General features: G+C 36.9%; 1 protein-coding gene across 3 annotated transcripts in view; it reads right to left on the bottom strand.

Annotated features, from left to right (window-relative positions):
- The window catches only part of LOC144976455 (phosphatidylinositol-3-phosphatase SAC1-like), a 41,500-nt gene extending 21,125 nt beyond the window's left edge, over positions 1-20,375 (bottom strand). For 2 of the 3 annotated variants that reach the window (XM_078920746.1, XM_078920747.1), the window contains exons 1-13: positions 20,329-20,371; positions 15,805-15,902; positions 13,663-13,740; positions 11,810-11,937; positions 10,340-10,489; positions 9,201-9,294; positions 7,912-8,099; positions 7,055-7,138; positions 6,383-6,451; positions 5,122-5,201; positions 3,542-3,640; positions 3,076-3,214; positions 1,251-1,320 (exon numbers count right to left, since the gene is read on the bottom strand). In XM_078920746.1, the coding sequence (XP_078776872.1) occupies positions 1,251-1,320; positions 3,076-3,214; positions 3,542-3,640; positions 5,122-5,201; positions 6,383-6,451; positions 7,055-7,138; positions 7,912-8,099; positions 9,201-9,294; positions 10,340-10,489; positions 11,810-11,937; positions 13,663-13,740; positions 15,805-15,902; positions 20,329-20,354 (1,303 nt within the window). In that variant the 5' untranslated portion in view covers positions 20,355-20,371. Of the gene's footprint in view, positions 1-1,250; positions 1,321-3,075; positions 3,215-3,541; positions 3,641-5,121; positions 5,202-6,382; positions 6,452-7,054; positions 7,139-7,911; positions 8,100-9,200; positions 9,295-10,339; positions 10,490-11,809; positions 11,938-13,662; positions 13,741-15,804; positions 15,903-20,328 lie in introns of all 3 variants that reach the window. The other variant, XR_013646109.1, reaches the window with a different exon arrangement.
- Between the last annotated feature and the right edge of the window lie 2,217 nt (positions 20,376-22,592).

Genomic DNA, 22,592 nt, shown 5'->3' with positions numbered 1-22,592 from the left:
TTACACCTAAGTATGGTGAGGGAATGTGAGTTAAAAGCCTTTTCCAAGGACTCAACTATGCACTGCTCAGGGTCTTTTTTTTTTGGGACAGAGACAACGCTGTTATCAGCCAGGCACTCATTTTAAACCTAAGTACGATGAGAGTTAAAACACTTTTCCAAGGACTCAACTTTGCACTGTTCGAGAGGGACTCGAACCCTGGACCTTCCAATCCAAAGGCGAATGTCAAACCACAAGACCACATAGCTGCACAAATTGCAGAGATCCAAGACCACTGAGACCATTTAAATATATCACTCACCATTTCAATCTTGTGTCATGTCAGAAAGAACCAGGTTGGAATATTGGATTTAGTTTCAAGTCAATATGATTAGAAATAGAAAATTTAAAAGTTTACATAAATTTTACTAAACAAAAGTCACATCAAACTGGCCTTCCGATTGGAAGGTCCTGGGTTTGATCCCCGCTCTGAGTGGTTCATAGTTGAGTCTTTGTAAAAAGGCTCTTTACTCACATTCTTTCACTTTACTTGGATGTAAAATGAATACCTGGAAGTTCTCTGTCGGAAACAAATTGTTATATTGCCTAACAGGCTTCATGACCCGTCCTACATATTGTGTTGCTTTTGGCTTGGAACCCTTTGTAAAGTGCTTTGAGCATGTTTAGTGGATATTGCTCTATCTAAACGCCCAAGCTCAAGTTTTTAAAAGATTGAATTCATTTTATATAAATATTCATAAGCTAAGCTTAAAATATAATTTTGAGCATCATGCGCACCTCAACATTAGACCAAATTTTTTGTTTGTTTGTTGCTTTAGGTCTCTTCCAACACAATTGAGGTTATATGAGAGACCGCTGAAACAAAAAAACAAGCAATCTAACAAAAATAGTACAAATGTAAATCAAAATCATAACCTAAAGATATCATAAGCTAAATTATAAATAACCAAGAACAAACAGGCAGAAGATTTACAGAAAAAAAATATCCCCTGTCAAAAATACAATCACAAACCAAACAAGCAGGATAGGCTATTAAAGAGAAGAAGAAACGACGTCACTATCGGATCGTACACCCATGCGAACATCATAGGTATATGATTCAAAGGTGATGCTCCCATCCAACCACCCGCTTAGACCAAATTGAAATAATCCCACTGAACTCTTAACACAATGGAGGGATTTTTTTTTTGTAGATTTGTTAATTCTAAAAGACGAAATCAAAGAGAATCCTATGTCAGAGAACTACTCACCATTTCTAAACATGTTCTCAAAGCTTTCTTGCTCATGCACTTTCTGCTCTGCATTCAAAATGGCGAGGACCTAAACAGATGCGGAGTTACAGTTATTCAGTATAAGACATGGTGGTTGAGCTGTTCATAATGATGATGGTGGTGAAGATGATGATGATGATGATCATCATCATGATGATGATGATGGTGATAATAATAATAATAATAATACACATTTATACAGCGCTCATTCTCATGTAAAACACAAGCTCTGGGCACTTTACAATATAAATTATCAATTTTAAATGAAAAAAAAACAAATAATAATAATAATAATAATCATAATTCATAGCCAAATCAAGGATTCATAGAGTCAATAAAAACAAATACAGTAAAGATAAGTCTTGAGATTCTTTTTTAAAGGCAGTTAAAGACTTACACTCCCTCAGACCACGTGGTAGTTCATTCCAAATCTTGGGGCCGAAACAAGCAAACGATCTATCACCAAATTTTGTTCTTGATCTTTTCTACGAAATTTTCGTTTGGTCATTACATGATCTTTACGTGTAATTTTCAAATTTACACATGACCACGTGATCTGTGAGATATGCTGGTGCTATACCAGTCAAACACACACTTATAAACAAGACACGCTGCTTTGTAATATGTGCGCTTTTCAATGGGCAACCAGTGGAGAGAGGCCAACAAAGGGGTTGCATAATCAAATTTTTTTTTGCCAAAACTAATCTTGCTGCACTGTTTTGCAATAGTTGTAATTGATGTGTACGGATAAGACGAAAAAAAAAAAAATGATGATGACGTTGTATATATAGATGAAAAGGAAGATACTGACGAAGATATGATGATGATGATGATGACCATTACAATGAATGTTGAGATCCAAACAAATATGAAAAACGGAACATACTTAGATAACATATTTAATTTTTAAAGCCTTGCCTTTGCAATCACATCTGGAGGACCAATGTTCAAATCCCACTGTTGGCATCTCGTTTCCAAGAAAACCTAGCGATTGTTAATCAGTTCATCTCAACCTCTCTCAAGATAGGATGGTCCTAGTTAACTCCCATCCCCAACCCCCACCCACCTGCCTCCTCACCCCTGAGCATGAAAAAAGAAAAGGTTTTTTTCTTTTATTGTTTTGTTTTTGTTTTTAAGGGTTTTACGGCGCTTGCAACACATTTAGGTTTAATCAACGTCAGTGAAAAGGAAGAAAATGGGATAGGAAAAAGTTCTAGAATTACAATTAAAGCACCCAAGAAAAAGTAAGACAAAGGGGAACTGGGAACAAATAGGGATCAGATGTAGATTCCAAGAGCATACCACCAATGTACTTTGTTTGAGATCACCTATAAGTCTCATCCAGACACAAGCACAAATCCAACAAAGAGTAATACACTCAAATGCTTACATTATACATTTAAAATAACAAATATAACAATACATAACAGTTAGGTGATTTACAAGAAAAAAATATCATATCCCAAAAGAACTATGCATTTGACTGTTTCCCTCCCAGCCAGGGCCAGAACAAAACCAAGTAATCTCATTCCAAGATAAAGACAGAAAGCATGTTGGAAAGCAGATATAAGGGTATAGAAGACACAGTATGTACCTCCCTGCCCACTATGTGAGGTCAAGAACCCCACCCAGTGGAAATGGAAACACAAGGGGATAGAAGACACAGTATGTACCTCCCTGCCCACTATGGGAGGTCATGAACCCCACCCAATATAAGGGGATAGAAGACACAGTACGTACCTCCCTGCCCACTATGGGAGGTCAGGAACCCCACCCAGTTTTTTTCTTTTAATTCAAGGCTTACCCTAAACTGTTCTTGTAGCACCTCCCTGGCCAGCAAGCTTTGGACGACATTCGTCCTGTCCAGGCAGTCCATGCAATTGGTTCGGAAGACACCAGTCTGGGTTTTCTTCACCTCCTGACCATTGGTTTTCAAAAAGTATCTGACGGGGAAATGGATTTCCATTGATTCATAAATAAATAATATTACTTATCCGAACCAGAGACCACATGAACTCTAGCCCTTCAGTCTTTTGGGTCTTACTTATCCGAAAAATAATATTACAACATTGTCTACTTCTCTTTATTCAAAAAAATGTATAGGTAAAAAAAATAAATAAAAAAGAAGCCAAAATTTATAAGAGCACAACCTTCTTTTAACATCTGAATTCTGACATGTGAAAATTATTTATTCATATTTCATTACTTTACAATGCATTGGATATTAAAAAAAAAAAAAGCCCAACAAAGCAAAATAAGCCAAACTTTACCCAAAGTTTCGTCTGTCTTGCTCCAGGCGGCCCATCAATATTGACAGACGGTCATACCTCATCTTACTGCACTCCTTGTGAAAATCGAATGCCTCGTAACTGTCAAGGTTTAAACAAATACACAAAAGTAATACTACTACTACTACGACTACTACTACTACGGCTACTACTACTACTACTACTACTACTACTAATACGACTACTACTACTAATAATAATAATAATAATAAATATGATGATGATGATGATGATGATGATGATGATGATGATGAAGATGACAATGACAATGATGATAATAATAATAATAATAATAATAATAATAATAATAATAATAAATAATATATGATATGAAAATAAATAATAATAATATAATAATAATAATAATAATAATAATAATAATAATAATAATAATAAATAATAATAATAATAATAATCATAATAATAATATAATATATAATAATCATCATAATAATAATAATCATAATAATAATAATCATAATAATAATAATAATAATAATAATAATAATAATAATAATAATAATAATAATAATAATAAAAATAAAAATAATAATAATAACAGATGAAAGACCGAAAACCAATAATAAATATTTTTGTGTTGTGATATTTTATTATTAAACAACTATATTTTATAGTTTAAAAAAAAAATTAAATGAAACAATAAAAGACAGCCCAATTGGAATTAGATTCCTGATGAATTCTTTGCAATGTCACAAAAACAAGATTATTGCGATGCCAAACATCGCGGCTATGTGGTCTAGTGGTATGACCCTCGCTTTCGGATCGGAAGGTCCTGGGATCAAGCCACGAGCTCGGCGCATAGTTGAGTCCTTGGAAAAGGCTCTTTACTCACATTCTCTCACCGTACTCCGGTGTAAAATGAGTACCTAGCCGTTAACAGCATTGTCTTTGTCCGAAAAATTGTAATATCACCTTACAGGCGTCATGTCCCATCCTACATGTTAAATGTTGCTGTTGACCAGGGACCCCTTGTAAAGCGCTTTGAGCACATTTAGTGGATATTGCGCTATATAAAGCTCAATTTTAATTTTAAAGCTCAAACATGAATACAGTGCTTTCCAGAGGCAAATGGTATAAATCGGATGTAAAATGTATTGGTTTTTTTATGTTTTGTTTTCTTACACAGTTGAATTGGAATGGGGTGAATGGACAAAAAACAGACTTTCCACAAACAATATACAATAAAGAAATGAATGACCAAATGAATGATCTGTTGTAAAAAAAAATTGTAATATCGCTTGGGATGTCTCAACCTATATCTGTTGGTCAGGAACACTTTTTAAAGCGCTTTGAGCACGTTTAGTGGATATTGCAAAGCCTCAGCTTTTTTTCCTTCTAGAATTTTCCTCATGTAATTCATTCTGACATAATACCAGATTGACTAAATGGGTCATGTGATGAAATGGGTCAAGTGATGAAATGGGTCACATACATTGTAACAGGTTCAGACACAATCAAGGTCTGCAGACAAAGCATCCTGACAAATGTAAGTGACAAAATAAATGTATTTTATAATAGCATACACACATGGGTATTCTTACCGCACGTTACTATTCTTAGAAGCTGCACAGATTTCAGCTAATTTTCTCTCCAAAGGCTGTTCTGCACCGTGCTGATTAATCTTTTTTTTAAAAAGTTAAAAAATAGAAAAAAAAGTAATTGTGAAAACATGTTGCTAATGATGAAGATGATAATACAAACAGCATTTGTATAATACAATTTCTTTTAAAAGTTTAGCACCACGCACTCAACGTTTGTTCAAAAGAGATGCAACTCAAGATTTATTGACGATGACGATGACGATGATGATAATGGTGATAATACACAGCATATTTTATTTAATAAGCTTAGCACTATGCCCTTAACATTTGCTTAAAAGATGTGCGACTCAGGCTTTATTGATGATGATGATGATGATGATGATGATATGCAGCATTTGTACAACACATTTTCTTTTAAAAGTTTAGCACCATGCACTCAGGCTGTATTGATGATGATGATGATGATAATGATAATAATACACAGCATATTTCATTTAATAAGTTTTCACAATGTACTTAATCTTAATAACCTTCTACCAAAGGCTAGGGACGATGAATGGTGTGAGGATGTTACGTCTGCATACGGCATGTCCCCCCCCCCCCCCCCCCCCCCCCCCCCCCCCCCCCCCCACCGCATCCGGTTATCCATTCTTTACTCCAAGCCTATTTATTACATTTTTCTGAGACAAGTTATAGGCGTAGTATCAAAGCTAATGTTCTAAAATTTTACATGTTAATGGTAGTTGAATAAAACTATATATGTACATGCTCATTTTTAATACATTTTTTTTCTAATTTTGAAAAGTAGAAAAACTCTCTAGGGTTGAGTCAGTTAAGTGGATGAGTGAGTGAGAGTGACTTAATATTTGCTTAAAAGAGATGCAACTCAACGCTTAATTGAAAGCTTTTTCAGTCACATCTGTGAACGCTTTAGTGGTGAAAACAGTCTGGTCTGTAATTATAACCAAATGAGGGATGCCACCCAAAATTATCAAAGAAGCCCGAAAATCACTAAAATGCCATATGAACAATCTTATAACACAAACGACTGGATTTCATAGGATGAACGATATCCTTAATTTTATGCCCACGAGAAAAAAAATTTTCCAGCAAGGGATCGAACCAATCAGCTTAAATTCTGGACATGGATCAAAAAGCCGTTTGTTTTTTCATGAATTTTCAGCGACAGCCAGAGAAGTGGTATTCGTGTCAGATATCTGATGAAACTCAGTCTTGTTGTTGAAGGGTCAGACAAACTTACCAGGTTTACGATGATCTGCCGTCCATATGTGAAGACTTGGAGATCAAAATGTTTTTCAAATGCTGGTTGCTGTTGATGAAATGACATTTAAAAAAAATATCATAGCATTAAAATAACAAAATAAAACTTATAAAAAAAAAAAACAATTGTCAAAATCTTTGTGTGTGTGTGGGGGGGGGGGGAAAGAGAGAGAGAGAGAGAGAGAGAGAGAGAGAGAGAGAGAGAGAGAGAGAGAGAGAGAGAGAGAGAGAGAGAGAGAGAGAGAGAGAGAGAGAGAGAGAGAGAGAGAAAAGAGAGAGAGAGAAAGAGAGAGAGAGAGAGAGAGAGAAAGAGAGAGAGAGAGAGAGAGAGAGAGAGAGAGAGAGAGACAGAACTTGTGGGTGACAGTTCATGTATGATAGAATTTGAGTTAGGATAGTGTGTTTCATATTTATTTAAATCCTTATTTCATAATTTCTGTTCAGAATAATTACTCCATACTCCCATCATAAGAAATACGAGATTCAAGAATGCTATCTTATCTTTTATGACCACAATTTACATTGCTTAACTCTCTCAAGTTCACCCTCATTGAAAATCGAACAAATTTGTTCGATTTTCCATGAATATGAACTCGAGAAAGTTAACTTTGCTACAAGGATACCATTTGACCGTCAAGACTGGAATACTCACATGGTTACTATCGATGACAATTGGTCTTGGGAGCCGTTTCAAGTCTGCTTTCTGGGACCAGAAAAGAGGGATAGATCCACGAGTCTGCAAATGAAAATTAAAATCATTAAAATAAATGTATTCTCTCTAACTCCTCACAGTAGGGGCAAGGTGACTCAGCAGTATTGTATTTGTTTCATAATCTATCATACCCGAAAGGATAGTATTTGAGTAGGATAGTTTGTTTCATATTAAAAAGAGCTCCCAGGACTGAATGGGTAACACTGAACAGAGCACGGGCAAAAATTGGAAGAACAGCTGGAAGCATGAAAAAGTGGGGGCTGACTGAGACTAGCTTGTGTACACGAGGATGCCCAGAGCAGACGATGGAGCACATCCTTAGAAAATGCCAGGGTGGGCCCAGCTGCACTGACCATGACCTAAGAGGCAATATTACAAATTTTTTTTTCTGACAGTGACAGCGCTGTTAACGGCCAGGTACTCATTTTATACCTAAGAACAACAGTGAGAGAATGTGAGTAAAGAGCCTTTTCCAAGGACTCACTCAACTATGCACAGAGCGAGGCTCAAACCCAGGACCTTTCAATCCGAAAGCAAGTGTCATTCCCCAAGAAGACCACATAGCCATACCTGAACAAAGGAGCACACATTGCCGTTTCATTGCACTATCTGTTCAGTCTCCACAAAGTTGGTCACCTGAATGATCTGACTGTTTCCCTCCCAAAAAAAAACAAAAACTCCAGACAGGGCCCAGGTGAAACCAAATGGCTCCATTCTAGAATCCACCATTTATTTTTACATACAAAACACCACACACATATACGTGATTTTAAAAAAAAACGTTACAAGACACAAACCTGTACAAAGGAGCACACATTGCCGTTATATTGCACGATCTGTTCAGTCTCCACAAAGTTGGCCACCTGGCCCTGGATGTCGACACCTCGCATGTTGAACCGAGTTCCTGCTCGGTAGATGCATCGTCTGGATACGATGGTGTAATCCACACTGTGGCCGTTCACGAAACATGAGGTTATACTAATGACTGGGGGACAGCAAGGTCAAAGAAAACAAATAGATTGGTCACCAACTACACACCTGTCACCAATGACACACCTTAGAATCTACATTGAGACTTATCTTTTCTATGTACAGCACTTTGTGATTTCGGTGTAAGGCACTTTAGAAGTAAGCCTATCATAATCATTATTATTTTCATTTTCATTATTATTATTATTACTATTATTATTATTATTATTATTATTATTATTATTATTATTATTATTATTATTATTATTATTATTATTATCATCATCATCATCATTATTATTATTATTATTATTACCATCATTATTATTATTGTTGTCCTTAAAAAATCTCAATTTCGAGAAAAAACAAAGGATTTTCATCCTTATTTATAAGAACTGTTCTCTTCACACGCTAAGGATCTGAACAGAGATAGAGCCAAAGTGAAGTCAAGTTTTTTGCGGTTATTTTTCTAATCCCCCTGTCCACCCAGCAATGAATGTTTAGCCGGGTCTGTTAGATCTGATGGAGAGTATTTTGTGATAAGACTAACATCCTATCCAAAGGAGAGTGAGCAATTGCTATTGTACTCTTCGAGCTATTGAAACCAGGATAAACTACAGCTCCATGGCCCAAACGACAAAACGTCACTTTCAAATGCTTTGGAATTCAAATTCACCCTTGTATTCTATTAGAGACTTAAACATTTTTTTTTCTCACAAAAAAAAAAACAAAAACAAAAAATTAAAAAAAAAAAATAAATAAAAAAAAAACATTTTTTAAAACCTCAAAAAAACGTGAGCAATTATATAGCGCAAATATCCACTAAACGTGCTCAAAGGGCTTTACAAAGGGTCTCTAGCCAACAGCAATACTTAAAATGTAGGATGGGACATGACACATTTTAGACGATATCACAATTTTTTTCCGATACAATGCTATTATCAGCCAGGTACTCATTTTACACCTGAGTACAGTGAGAGAATGTGAGTAAAAAGACCCTTTTCCAAGGATTCATCCATGCACCGCTCAGAGCAGGACTCGAACCCGGGACCTTCCAATCCTGAAGGCGAGTGCCATACTACTAGACCACATAGCTTCATTGCTAATGAAAGGATACAACCCAAAATTAATGGCAAACAGTAGGAAGCCAACTCTGGTTGCTGTGTCAGCTCTAGCAAGACGTGGGAATTCCACACAAACCGTTGGTCAGCCTGAAACAAACAGTGAGATAGACATTCATCGACTATTATTAAAATGCCATGCACAAGTTTGAATAAACCGAGAGCTTGTAAAAAATATATATATAACCCAATATCCAAATGTACAAAAAGGATTGATTTAATCATTTATGACAAAACTCATTTTGGATAAAAATTGACCTTCTAACTAAATTGGCAATATCTCAGTTCAAACCTTTTCACCATCCGACTGATTATGCCATTCACTGTAACATTTGTATTTGGGGGCGGAGAGATTTATTGAATGTGACAGCCATTGTTAGGCTGAAGATTTTTGAGAATCTTTGCTTGAAGGTTCTAAATCTGTTGTGTTCACACATGATTCGACGATTATCTTAAAAAAGTTTTTAAAAACCAAAATTTCAAAGAAAAATAATAGGAATTTATCAAAAATGAAAATAAGTTTCAAAAGAGAACAAAATACTTAAAAAGAACATTTTTCAGGCTGAAAACCTTCAGCTTATGAGAAATACAATGCATTTTAGTGTTAGATACAAGTTAATGACGATGACATTACAACTGTATAAATTTTTTTTTTTTTTTTTGTTTGTTTGTTGCTTTAGGTCTCTTCCAACACAATTGAGGTTATATGAGAGACCGCTGAAACAAAAAAACAAGCAATCTTACAAAAATAGTACAAATGTAAATCAAAATCATAACCTAAAGATATCATAAGCTAAATTATAAATAACCAAGAACAAACAGGCAGAAGAGTTACAGAAAAGAAAATATCCCCTGTCAAAAATACAATCACAAACCAAAGAAGCAGGATAGGCTAGTAAAAAGAAGAAGAAACGACATCACTATCGGATCGTACACCCATGCGAACATCATAGGTATATGATTCAAGGGTGATGCTCCCATCCAACCACCCGCAACTGTATAAATAAATATGTAAAGAAATGGTAATGAATATGATGACGATGATGATGGTGTAAATGATAATAAGGTTGAAGACAACAACGAGGATATAAATGAGTAGGACGGTGACAAAAGGAAATTAATGTAAGCTACCAACTCTTTCGAAAAGATTGAGAGTTTGAAAATCTGGACTTGTGTTTTGAAGCCGTTGTTGGGTGTGCGTGAGGTCAAAGGTCGTTGAGTAGTAGAAGCTCTCCGTCTTCAGCATGATATCCAGGAGGTTGAGATAAGATTTGTTGATGTTGATCTGAAAATTTGTAGCAATATCGGCGATAAGACAAGAATCAAATTAAAAAATAATAACAATATATCTTTATTGTCCTCAAAATAGTGGTAATTTGTCATTTGGTTACACAAAAAGGATCCTAGCATGAGATTGACATATTTACAGATAAACAGAGACAAGAAGATTTCAAGGGGATATGAGAGGTTCATTAAATTACTAAAGACAACAGGAAGCCATTCTTTCCTCTATGCTCCCATCCTCCTTCCTCTTCCTCTCTATCTCTCACTTTCTATTCCTGCATCTGGCATGACCTTGTTGATCACCTCGCGGCACTCGATGTGCCAAAATGAAACAAATGCAAAATGAAACAAACAAACAACAACAAAATATAAGCCCAGCATTAGGCAAAACCTCGTAAATTTACAACATGGTGATCCTAATATTGTTTTGTGTTCTTTTTTTTGTTTTTTTTTCAAAAAGGTGCCCCTGGTACAATAATAATAATAATAATACATGACATTTATAACGCACATTTTCATCATTGGGTGATGCCAGACAATGCAGAATTAACTTAAAAATAAAAGCCCATCTCAAGTGTGGATTAAACCTCAGACCTTCTGGAGTTGGGATCCAATCCACAGCCGAGTAAAACTGATGAGTTGATTTATTTGCTTGTTTTCTTTTCAACTTTCTGCTCTGTTGGTTTGTTTTTTGTTTTTAAGGGCTTTACGACGCATACAACAGATTAAGGTCATATCAGTGCCAGTTAAAAGGAAGAAAATGGGATAGTAAAAAGTTGTAGAATTACAATTAAAGCACGCAAGGAAAGGTAAGACAAAGGGGAATTGGATCAAATAGAAAACAGATGTCCATTCCAAGAGCACACTATCAAAGTACTAAGTTTGAGATCATCTAAAAGTCTCATCCAGACACAAGCAACAGGTCCCCACTAAGAGGAATACATTCAAATATTTACAAATCGTATATAATACGTAAACAAAACATACTACAGTGTATAACAGAGAGATGATTTACAATGAAAAAAATATCATCTCCCAAAACTAACTCTACATTTGACTGTTTCCCTCTCAGCTAGGGTACCCGGCCAGGATCAGGTAAAAAACAAGAAATCTCATTTTCCAAGACAAAGACAGAAAGTATTTTGGAAAACAGATACAGGGGGATAGAAGACACATCAATTGCCTACCTGCCCATTATGGGAGGTCAGGAACCCCACCGAGAACTTTCTGTTTTGTCTAGCACTGTCTCACACAAACCAACTCACAACTTTCGTCTAGCACCGATGACATACCCACTCCCAAAAAATTTTTCTCCACAAACCTGTTTTTCCGTGAGGTGGTTTAGGGTTCTGGGATAGGGCAACACCTCGGTCTTGGTCACCTTCCATATATTGTGACCTAGAACACTGCCGACGATTTGTCGCTCTGTTATAACAACCAAATATGAGCCTATGAGAAAACAAAAATATGAATAACCATTAACTCTTTAGCAAAAAGATGGAATTTATCTTAAAGCACAGCTTATCCAATTATTTGCCTCTCTAAAAACTGCAAACTTGGCCTTTTTTTTCATCAGAGTAATAACGACACAATAATGAATTCATACCCTCTTCAAAAAAGACAAAATACTTAACTCAGAGCATTTTGGGTTCAAATCCCTCCTTCTGCCAACAACAAAACCAATTAAATGGCTAAACTCCATGTAAAATGTAGATATGCGGCTATGTGGTCTTGTGATATGACACTCGCTTTCGGATCAGAAGGTCCTGGGTTCAAGCCTCACTCCACGCATAGTTGAGTCCTTGGAAAAGGCTCTTTACTCACATTCTCTCACTGTACTCAGGTGAAAAATGAGTACATGGCCGTTAACAGCGTTGTCTCTGTTCGAAATTTTAAAATGTATATATCGCCTAACAGGGGCCATGTCCCGTCCTAAATGTTAAATGTTCTCCCACTTTCATTCTCTCTCTCTCTCTCTCTCTCTCTCTCTCTCTCTCTTTGTGTCTGTCTCTCTCTCTCTCTCCTTTTTTTTTTCTATCTATCTATCTCTCTCCCTCTCTCTTCCATTGCACACACACATGCACACACACACACACACACACACATTTACAAATTTTCGCCTATATTATTACGACAATCTAATATTAATACATATGCATTTTGTGTTTACTTGAAAAAGGCCAAAGGCTGAAACGTCGTTTGTTTTGTGTTGTTCAATCATGAGTCAGATTTACTCCCTTTATCTTTATCTCCGTTAAATGTTGCTGTTGGCCAGGGACCCCTTGTAAAGCGCTTTGAGCACGTTTAGTGGATATTGCACCATATAAAAGCTTAAGTTTTTTGGGTTTTTAAAAAAAAGTTTGAGTGCCAGAAAACAATAATAAAAACTTTGCAGCGATACGGCTCCATTCACTTTTCTGAATTAACATTCACACCCAACAACAGAGCTTACTCAATGTCTCAATCGTCTCTAAGTTATATTATGTTTATGTTGAAAATATTATGATTATGTCTATTAAGCTTAACTGCTGGCTAACAAACTATGCAGCATTTGTATGTTGAACCCATGACTTCAAGAAGTCGGGAGAGCGGTTCAAGAGAAACTTGATACCACTTTCTTTTTCTTTTATTTTTGGAATGGTGGATGGTGTCGATTGTAGAACTACCCTCTCGCAGCCAGGCAGAGTTGTTGCAACAGTAAGGTCGTGGGTTTGAGCCCCCAGTGCTGTGGCTTTTATTCTCTATTGTCTTCTGGCACTTATCTATTCACTTCATTTCTTGTTATCATCAACATAAGTGCCTGTTCCATTCATTTTTCTGAATGGGTGATTGGGCTTTTTTTCTTTCTCTCGGGAAAGGAGAGACATCATCATCATCATCATCATTGCCTTTTTCACCCTGGGTCAGGGTATAGGCCACAGACAAACAAGTTTCCATCCTTCTCTATCCCGAGCTAACTTTTTGATCTCATTCCAGGTCTTACCACTTCTCTGTATATCAGCTTCTTTAATTCTTAGTCCTTTCGGCTTTGTCTGTTGTCATTCATAAATTCTGTCATTCCAGAAACTCTTCGGTCGCCCAAGCTAAAAAAAGGATTTGGTTTGTCTGTCTGCGTTTCTATAACTCTTAGGTCAAATTCTTTTGTTTCTAAATGTTTTATTCAACTAAGCTTACCTGCAATCAACTTGATGATTCCCACAATCCCATAGGCCGTCTTAGTTATGGCCGATGCTGGAATCTGCCCTTTGTTTGCTACAATAAAAAGCAACGAAAAGAAATATATACATGTAAATATATATATATAATATATATATATATATATATATATATATATATATATATATATATATATATATATATAATATATATATATATATTATATATATAATATTTGAAGTATAATTATAATCAACTTCTACAATATTGTTTCAGGCATTCGCTCTCATCATATATTTCATGGTTTTTTAATTTTATAATTTTATATTTCATTGATTTTTGTTCTTATAATTTTATATTTCATGGTTATTGTTTTTATAATTTTAAACATACATATATAAGATAAAATATGTACCATTTAGTGTGTACTATAAAGAGCAAGGTTTTTAAGGGTTGGCAACATTAAGAAAATAAAGAACTTGTGACAATTGCCTCACTATAACACTAACGAAAGATTGAAAATGGAAAGGCTTTGTATAGGAACAGTACAGACAATGGACGTTTCGGGTACAAACCCTTCATCAGCCTGTGGTCATACTCTAACCACCACTGAGTACAGACAATACAAGTTACTTAGTATTTTAGTTTATTTATTTTCCATGTTAATTTGTGTATTGTTGGGCTGACGAAGGGCTTGTACCCGAAACATCCATTGCCTGTATTGTTCCCATATATAGCTTCTCCATTTTCACTCTTTCTTTAGTATTTTCATGATCACAGGCTTCAGGCAGCCCCTACTGTTTTCTGCCTCACTATAACAGCATTCTGAATATCATATGACAATATGGGTGCTGAAATGAGTGGCTTTACAAAATTACTTTAGGGTATTAAAAAAATAATAATAATAATAAAGGATGAAGATTGGATTTCTTTAAAAGAAATGCAATGCCTTGCAGCAAGTCACAACCACCGTCTACAACAACAAAAGGCATCAAATGTTCCATGTCTAGGCAGAAGTGAAACTTTTCCTCATTGTTTATCCTGCCTGGATGTGCGAAGACCTTTACTCCCCTGTATTGTGCGGCTATGTGGTCTTGTGGTATGACACTCGCTTTCGGATCGGAAGGACCAGGGTTCGAGCCTCGCACTCGGCGCATAGTTGAGTCCTTGGAGAAGGCTCTTTACTCACATTCTCTCACCGTACTCAGGTGTACAATGAGTACCTGGCCATTAACAGCGTTGTCTGTGTCCGAAAAATTGTAATATCGCCTAACAGGCATCATGTCCCATCCTACATGTTAAATGTTGCTGTTGACCAGGGACCTCTTGGAAAGCGCTTTGAGCAAATTTACTGGATATTGCGCTATATATATAGCTCAATTTTAATTTTTATTTGGATTTGAGATGAAGCAATGCTTCTGTTTTAATTCAGGAGGCAAAAATTTACTGAACGTTTATGCAAACACATTGAACGACCGAGTGCTGAACTCCCGTAAAGAGACAGGATGTACTTACGCATTTATGTTTAGCAGGTGATTTCAAAATATACTTTGTGTCTACAACATACACTGAATCCAGTAAATATACAGAAAATTGGCAACCTTGTTTAATCTTTACTCTTTTTTTTTTTTTTTTTTTTTTTGGGGGGGGGGGGGGGGGGGGGGGGGTATCCAGAGAACGTTTTTTGCCTGAAACGTTTCATTCAAATTTTTTGATCTTTTTAAAAAATGTTTTTACTATTCAAATAAATGTGAATGATGGAAGTACAGGCACTGGTTTTAGACGAAGATTTGAAAAGGTTTTTATGATACAATGTCAGACAATACAAAATCATTCTTCCACAACGGGTGATCACACCTCATCACATTCTGACACCCCCTCCCCTTCCTCTTTGCCATAGTCTATGAAAGAAAAGAAAAACCCTGCTCAATTTCAATGAATTAATCATGCAATTGTGGATATGAGGGTTTAATCTTTTATTTGAATTTAAATTTGTTTGTTTTTTTTTTTCCAACCACAACAACACGATTATACAGAGAAGATTCAAAAGAAAAACAAATCCACCTGTCACACATAATTCTGCCTCCTTATCAAATAATTTTAAACTAACATACTGTTATTATTTGTTGACCAAATAAATGAAGCTATGTCACCCCTTACCTTGTAGAAAAATATCTCTGGTAACTCGATCAATCACCAGCAGAGGCTTGTCTCGATCAGAGTTGGGCTCCAAAATGAATTTCTCTGAAGTCACATGACTGTAAAAAAAATTTTTAATGATAAAAATAGATAAAACATGGTGGATGTAATCATTATGAATGTCAGTCAAAATTGGCTCTTTACCTCTCGGCTATTGCACTGATTTAGGATAGGCAATTAAAGGATTTACTTCAACTTCAATTACCTAAGGCTAAGATAGGAGATATGATCTAAATGATATGATGAGAAGGCGGACAAAAGTCTTGATTGATTTACAATGTTTTACTTCTACTTCCTCTTCAAGCTGAAATTTGCTTTACTGGGAGCGATCCAAGTTGTTCCACAGTCTTACAGTCGAGGGCAGAAACGGGGCAAGATGGCACATCACTCTAGATTGTGGCAACATAAATTTGCCAGGTTTACTTTTTATCTCAATAATTCTGTACTGGCAATGGACAGTGTTTGTTCTCAAACCAGATGTTTGAAAAAACAAAAAAACAAAAGAAACTTGAGCATTTATATAGCAGCACAATATCCACTAAACATGCTCAAGGTGTTTTACAAGGGGTCCTTAGCTAGTAGCACTTAACATGGAAGGACAAAACGTGACGTGAGTTAGGAGACATTACATTTGGGGGGGAGGGGGGGGGGGGTAAACAGAGACAACGCTGCTGTTAATAGCCAGGTACCCATTTTACACCCGACTATGGTGAGAGACTGTGAATATAGATAGAGCCTTTTCTAAGGACTCAACTATGCACTGCTCAAAACAGGACTGGAACTGTGGATCTTCCGATCCTAAGGTGAGTGCATAATACAAGACCACATTATAGCACTCACATTCTTTAGAAAACTATTTTTGGTGACACAACATGGCAGACTTGGACAAGTACAGCAAAATGCGGCTATGTGGTCTAGTGGTATGACACTCGCTTTCGGATCGGAAGGTCCTGGGTTCGAGCCTCGTGCTCGGCGCATAGTTGAGTCCTTGGAAAAGGCTTTTTACTCACATTCTCTCACCGTACTCAGGTGTAAAATGAATACCTGGTCGTTAACAGCGTTGTCTTTGTCCGAAAAATTGTAATATCGCCTAACAGGCGTCATGTCCCGTACTACATGTTAAATGTTGCTGTTGACCAGGGACCCCTTGTAAAGCGCTTTGAGCACATTTAGTGGATATTGCGCTATATATAAAGCTCATTTTATTTTTTTTAAATAATATGAATTGTGTAGGAAAGGTGGTTTAACCGACTCGCCTTTCTATCCAAAGACTTCTGCATAACTTAAAAGTTCATACTGTACTAAATAGGGGGCAGCGTGAATCAGCCGTAAGGGTCTTTGCTTCGTACCCGAAAGGTATCGAGCTTGATCACCAGCCTCTGGCTGTGTGGCCTTGAGCTAGTCACCTCGCCCTAGCTCAATTTGTGGCGCTGCACTGCGGCTGACACATCGTTTATTCCAGTCTTCTCTTGGAATAGACCCTAGAGACAAATTTCCCCATTGGAATGAACAAAGGGAATTTAATTTTTTTTTAAATTCAAATTCAGATCATTTTCCCTCAATTCTAGAGAAGAATTTTCGCTTCATTGTTTTGATAACAGGCTTGCGAACCAATTTCAACCAATTGAACAGATTTATCATATATTTTCCCAAAATTTATGCTAATTTACTAACATTATTTTCAAGAAAAAATCGTATTTTCAACATGTGCAACCATCCAAAATTTCAAATATAACTTTTGCTGAATTTATGGAGACTTATCAAGCTAGTAGAGGGAAGAAAAAACCTGCTATTCCTATGACAATCATCTCGGTGAGAGACAATATTTAATGACCAACTATTCCACTTTTTATTTACCCTTTCCGTTACAAACTGTTGACTTTTTGCATTTAAAATAATTTAATGAACATTTAAAAATAGAGCATTTATATAGTGCAATATCCACTAAACATGCTCAAAGCGTTATACAAGGGGTCCCTAGCCAACAGCAACACTTAACATGTAGGACAGGACATGATGCCTGTGAGGCGATATTACAATTTTTTTTGGACAGAGACAACACTGTTAATGGCCAGGTACTCAGCTTACATCTGAGTACAGTGAAAGAAAGTGAGTAAAGGGCCTTTTCCAATGGCTCAACTATGCGCCAGGCAAGGCTCGAACCCAGGACCTTCCGGTCTGAAAGCGAGTGTTATACTACTAGACCACATTGCTTTATTTCAATATTGGACCCCAAAGCGTATTAAAATATGAGAAATCATTTTGGTTGGCAAGCTTGTGATAGCTATTTTATCTCTGATTAGGATATGATGTTGTTGGATATAGTTTTCTAGAAGAAAGAAATAAGATATAGTAGGTTAGCTTTCGGTCGAGAGACAGAAAACACCTAGAATTCATTCACGAAATAATCAAAACCCCGTCCATCATCAACTACCCCGAAATAGTGGTCAGAATGAACAAATTATAGAAACAAAAGAAGACAAATAAAGTTAACAGGTGGTAGTGACATTTTTAATGGTGGATGGACTATGGACCGATTTCCTGATTTAACTAAATTGCTTCTAACATATTTTCTCTATTTCTTACTAATTGAAAAAAAAAAGGTGGAAATGCAAGTTTGACGCATTGAAGTTTGAGTCCGAATAGCCATAGAAGGCTATTCAGACGAGTCCCAATAGCCACAGCCAGCCAGTTCAAAATGTCAAAAACTTGCAGTTTATTGATATTGATGCCACTTGGCTGGAAAAAAGAACAAGAGTTGGCATCTAAGCACTGTTTACTTTCTTTTTGTGTTAAATATTACTTGATATTTACTGTTTTGAGACAAACATTACCCCTGGCACTTTTACAGACTATTTGGCTTTTCCAGTTTAGCATTTTCATTTGGCTGCCTCTATTCTCACCCCCGGGATGAGAATAGAAAAGCGATCGAGCTCTCACCCCCGGGATGAGAATAGAGGTAGTTGCCCCTTCTCGCTATTCTCACCCCTGTAACCAACAGGTAGGGAGGGTAGCCTAGCCTAGCCGCCGTCCCTTCTCGCTATTCTCACCCCTGTGTAGGGTCAGCTTAACACCCCCCCCCCTCCTCACTACTACTCTCACCTGATCATCATCATCTCTCTCGTGACTACTTTTAGTGGTACTGGACGTAAGGAGGGTGAACATGCAGCCCCACCCCTTCTCACTATTCTCATCCCTGTGTAGGGTCAGCTTAGTACCCCCCCCCCCCATCCTCTCGCTATTCTCATCCCTGTTAACCAACAGGTAGGGAGGGTAGCCTCGCCTAGCCGCCGTCCCTTCTCGCTATTCTCATCCCTATGTAGGGTCAGCTTAGCACCACCCCCCCCCCCCCCCCCTTCCTCGCCACTCTCACCTGATCATCAAATCTCTCGTGGTACTGGACGTAAGGAGGGTGAACTTATATGTCGTGCATTTAAAATGTAGACTGGCTGGCTTGAGATATGGGAATCATTGTTGGAAATCTGTCTACGGGATTCTCTCTCTCTCTCTCTCTCTAAGCGAACTGGATTCGCCCAATTTCTAAGAATTGGACTTTTCCTTTTATGGGCATATTATTATTTTGTGTTGACTTAGCTGTCTCAATTTCTCCCTATGTTAGGTATTTTAACTTGTTTATATTTTCTCGCTCTCTCCCTCCCCCTACCCCAAACTTTATTTCTCTACATCTTTTATATTGTTTGTATTTCCTTTCTCTCATCCACTCAATATTTCATATCTCTCTCGCCCTCTCCCCTCTTTCTCTATTTTAATTTGTTGGTATTTTCTTCTTCTCTTTCTCCTCCACATTCTATTTTGTCTCTCCCCCCCCCCTCTCTCTCTCTCTCTCTCTTTCTTTCTCTCCCCTGCCTCAATTTATATCTGGCTGTTGGTTAGGTAATAGTAATACGGGATGAGAATAGCGAGAACGGGTGGCGGCTAGGCTAGGCTACCTACCCTCCCTACGTGGTGGTTAACAAGGGTGAGAATAGCGAGAAGTGGCGAGGACCTCTACTCTCATCCCGGGGGTGAGAGCTCGATCGATTTTTTATTCTCATCCCGGGGGTGAGAATCGTCACTCAGTTTTCAATTTGCATTTTAAAAATTATTATCTGCCACGCGGCTGTGAATAATCAGTGGTCGGGCCTTGATTATTCCCCCTCACCACCTGTCTGTGTATAATCACCGGCGATTAAAGATAGAAGCGCATGTGAATAGCAACAGCCTTCGTATTCATATTATTTTTACGTACAGTACTACAGTCAGTTTTGTCTTCCTACTTTTTACTCCTGAACTTTTTAACCGGGTCATTAATTATTGATCATTTGCATTTGCTATTTACGAGTTTGATCATATTTGTATCACCAATGTGAACAAACTAATTGAGTCTATTCATAGACATTTAAAGTTTGGCTATCAAAGTTCGCGCAGTTATTTATCTCATCATTCAACAAGAATGACAACGCCCACAGCCACAGCAGAACTTACAGTTTCATCGAATCGTGAACCTCCATGTTGGCAACATAAAAGAAGTGAACATCGAAATAGGAAGGACGAGAACTTGGGCTCCCGCAGTAAAGAGTTCCGAAAAAGGGGCTCTCGTATGGTACCTGGCACAGCCGCGATGAAGAGGTTAGAAAGTAGGGGGCGTACCTAGTAATTACCTACGCGTCCAATAGAGCGCAATAAGAATTTAAGTAATTAGTCCGTGTTTGGCTTTATTTATGGGTCATTCTCAGTGTAATTGCCAGAGCAGATGGATTCTCTATATAAAACCCAATGTGGAATCTTTACAATTTACAATTAATAAATTAAAATTACTATAATGATTAATGTAGATGTGCCCGTTTGGAATTGCTGAAAACTTTGCACTTTACACACACTACCCAATTCGAATGTTTTTCTTCTTTTGAATTTTCAGAATTTTAATCAACCAAATTCGACTCAGCTGTAAATGTGTACTTAGCAAAACATATTGACAATTATTCTAAGAGTGTTACATGATATGTTACAAGAAAGGTGTTGGACGAGAAACCTGTACTATTTATACGTCTGCATATCTGTCTTATCTATTCATCCATTTATCCACCCACCCATCTATCTATCTATCTATCTATCTATCTATCTATCTATCTATCTGTCTGTCTATCTATCTATCTATCTATCTATCTATCTATCTATCTATCTATCTATCTATCTATCTATCTATCTATCTATCTATCTATCTATCTATCTATCTATCTATCTATCTATCTATCTAACTATCTATCTATCTATCTATCTATCTATCTATCTATCTATCTATCTGTCTGTCTATCTATCTGTCTGTCTGTCCGTCTGTCTGTCTATCTATCTATATATTTTTTAATCTATCTATATTTCCATCCATCTATCTATATATCTATCTATTATCTATCTATCTATCTATCTATCTATCTATCTATCTATCTATCTATCTATCTATCTATCTATCTATCTATCTATCTATCTATCTATCTATCTATCTATCTATCTAATCTATTATCTAATATATTTATCTATCTAATCTATACAATCTAATATATTTAATCTATCTATATGACCCTCGCTCTATATATGTCTTATCTATCTCCCTCGCTCTGTATCTATCTATCAATATAATCTATCTGTCTGATCTATCTATCTATTTATATCTATATATTGACTGACTTACTTGACTTAGATGCCTTTCGCGTCTCGACCGAAAGATCGGGTCGCCTTGGCTGTTTCCAGTATTTCCTGTGTGAGGTGTCTCCAATATTGCCGGTCCTCTGCTAGGGTTCTCAGATTTTCAAGGTCCCCTGCCGTTATGAGACTAATGCTTTGTCCAAGTGTTGTGAGGTTTTTGTTTAGGATCACAGGGAGTGTTGTGATCGGTCTTCCTCTGAAAAGGTTCCCGTGTTTTTGGAAGTATCCCGACATGGCTTGGTTTGCTGGTATGTTTTTGTCCCTGCGTAGTATGTGACCGAAAAGTTGCCTTCGTTGTTGTAAAATGTCAAGGGAGATTGGTCTTTCTTTTGTGATCTTATAGAGTGATTCATTTGAGATCTTTTTGTGGTATTTGATGTCCAGTACCCTTCTTAGCTGTGTGCGATGGAAGGCATCCAGATGTTCTTCTTCGGATTTTGTCAACGCCCAAGTGCCGCAGTTATACAGAAGTACCGGTTTTACAAGAGCATGGTACAGTTTCAGTTTGGTTTTTCTCTTTATTTTGTCACCTCTAATCCATACATTGGTGAGTTTACTGAGTGCGGCGTTTGATAGCTGTTTTCTTCTTTGTACATCCTCGGTGTCTCCAATTAGTGAGCCGACTTTCTTTGTTCTTTTCCATTCCTCTTTGTTCCTCGATATTGTTGTAAATTCGGTTTTATTGGCATTGACTTGGAGGTTATATTTCATGAGGGTATTTTGTATGATGTCTATATTTGCTGGTGTTGATCCAATAAAATCGACATCATCTGCATAGGCGATTTCTCTAGGGATTGCATTCTCAATATGAGTCGTTGGTTTTGGAATGACTTTTCGAACTTCTTTCAGAGCGTGTTCTAAGTATATTGTGAACAGAATCGGGCTCAGACTATCTCCTTGGGGGGTCCCGATGTTACTTTCGAACTGCGTCTGTTTTGTGGCCCCGTATATCCTTGGTTGTATCTTTGTGTTGCTGAGGAGAAATCGGATTATTCTGAGCTCGTCTTCGTCTACTATTTCTGTTAATATCTCCAAAAGTTTTCCTC

This window comes from Berghia stephanieae, chromosome 7 (genome assembly GCF_034508935.2).
Source record: "Berghia stephanieae isolate SIO BIC M18660-M18661 chromosome 7, UCSD_Bste_1.3, whole genome shotgun sequence".
Taxonomy (NCBI): domain Eukaryota; kingdom Metazoa; phylum Mollusca; class Gastropoda; order Nudibranchia; family Aeolidiidae; genus Berghia; species Berghia stephanieae.
The sequence above is the reverse complement of the archived record's forward strand: the minus strand, read 5'-3'. Positions and strand labels throughout refer to the sequence as shown.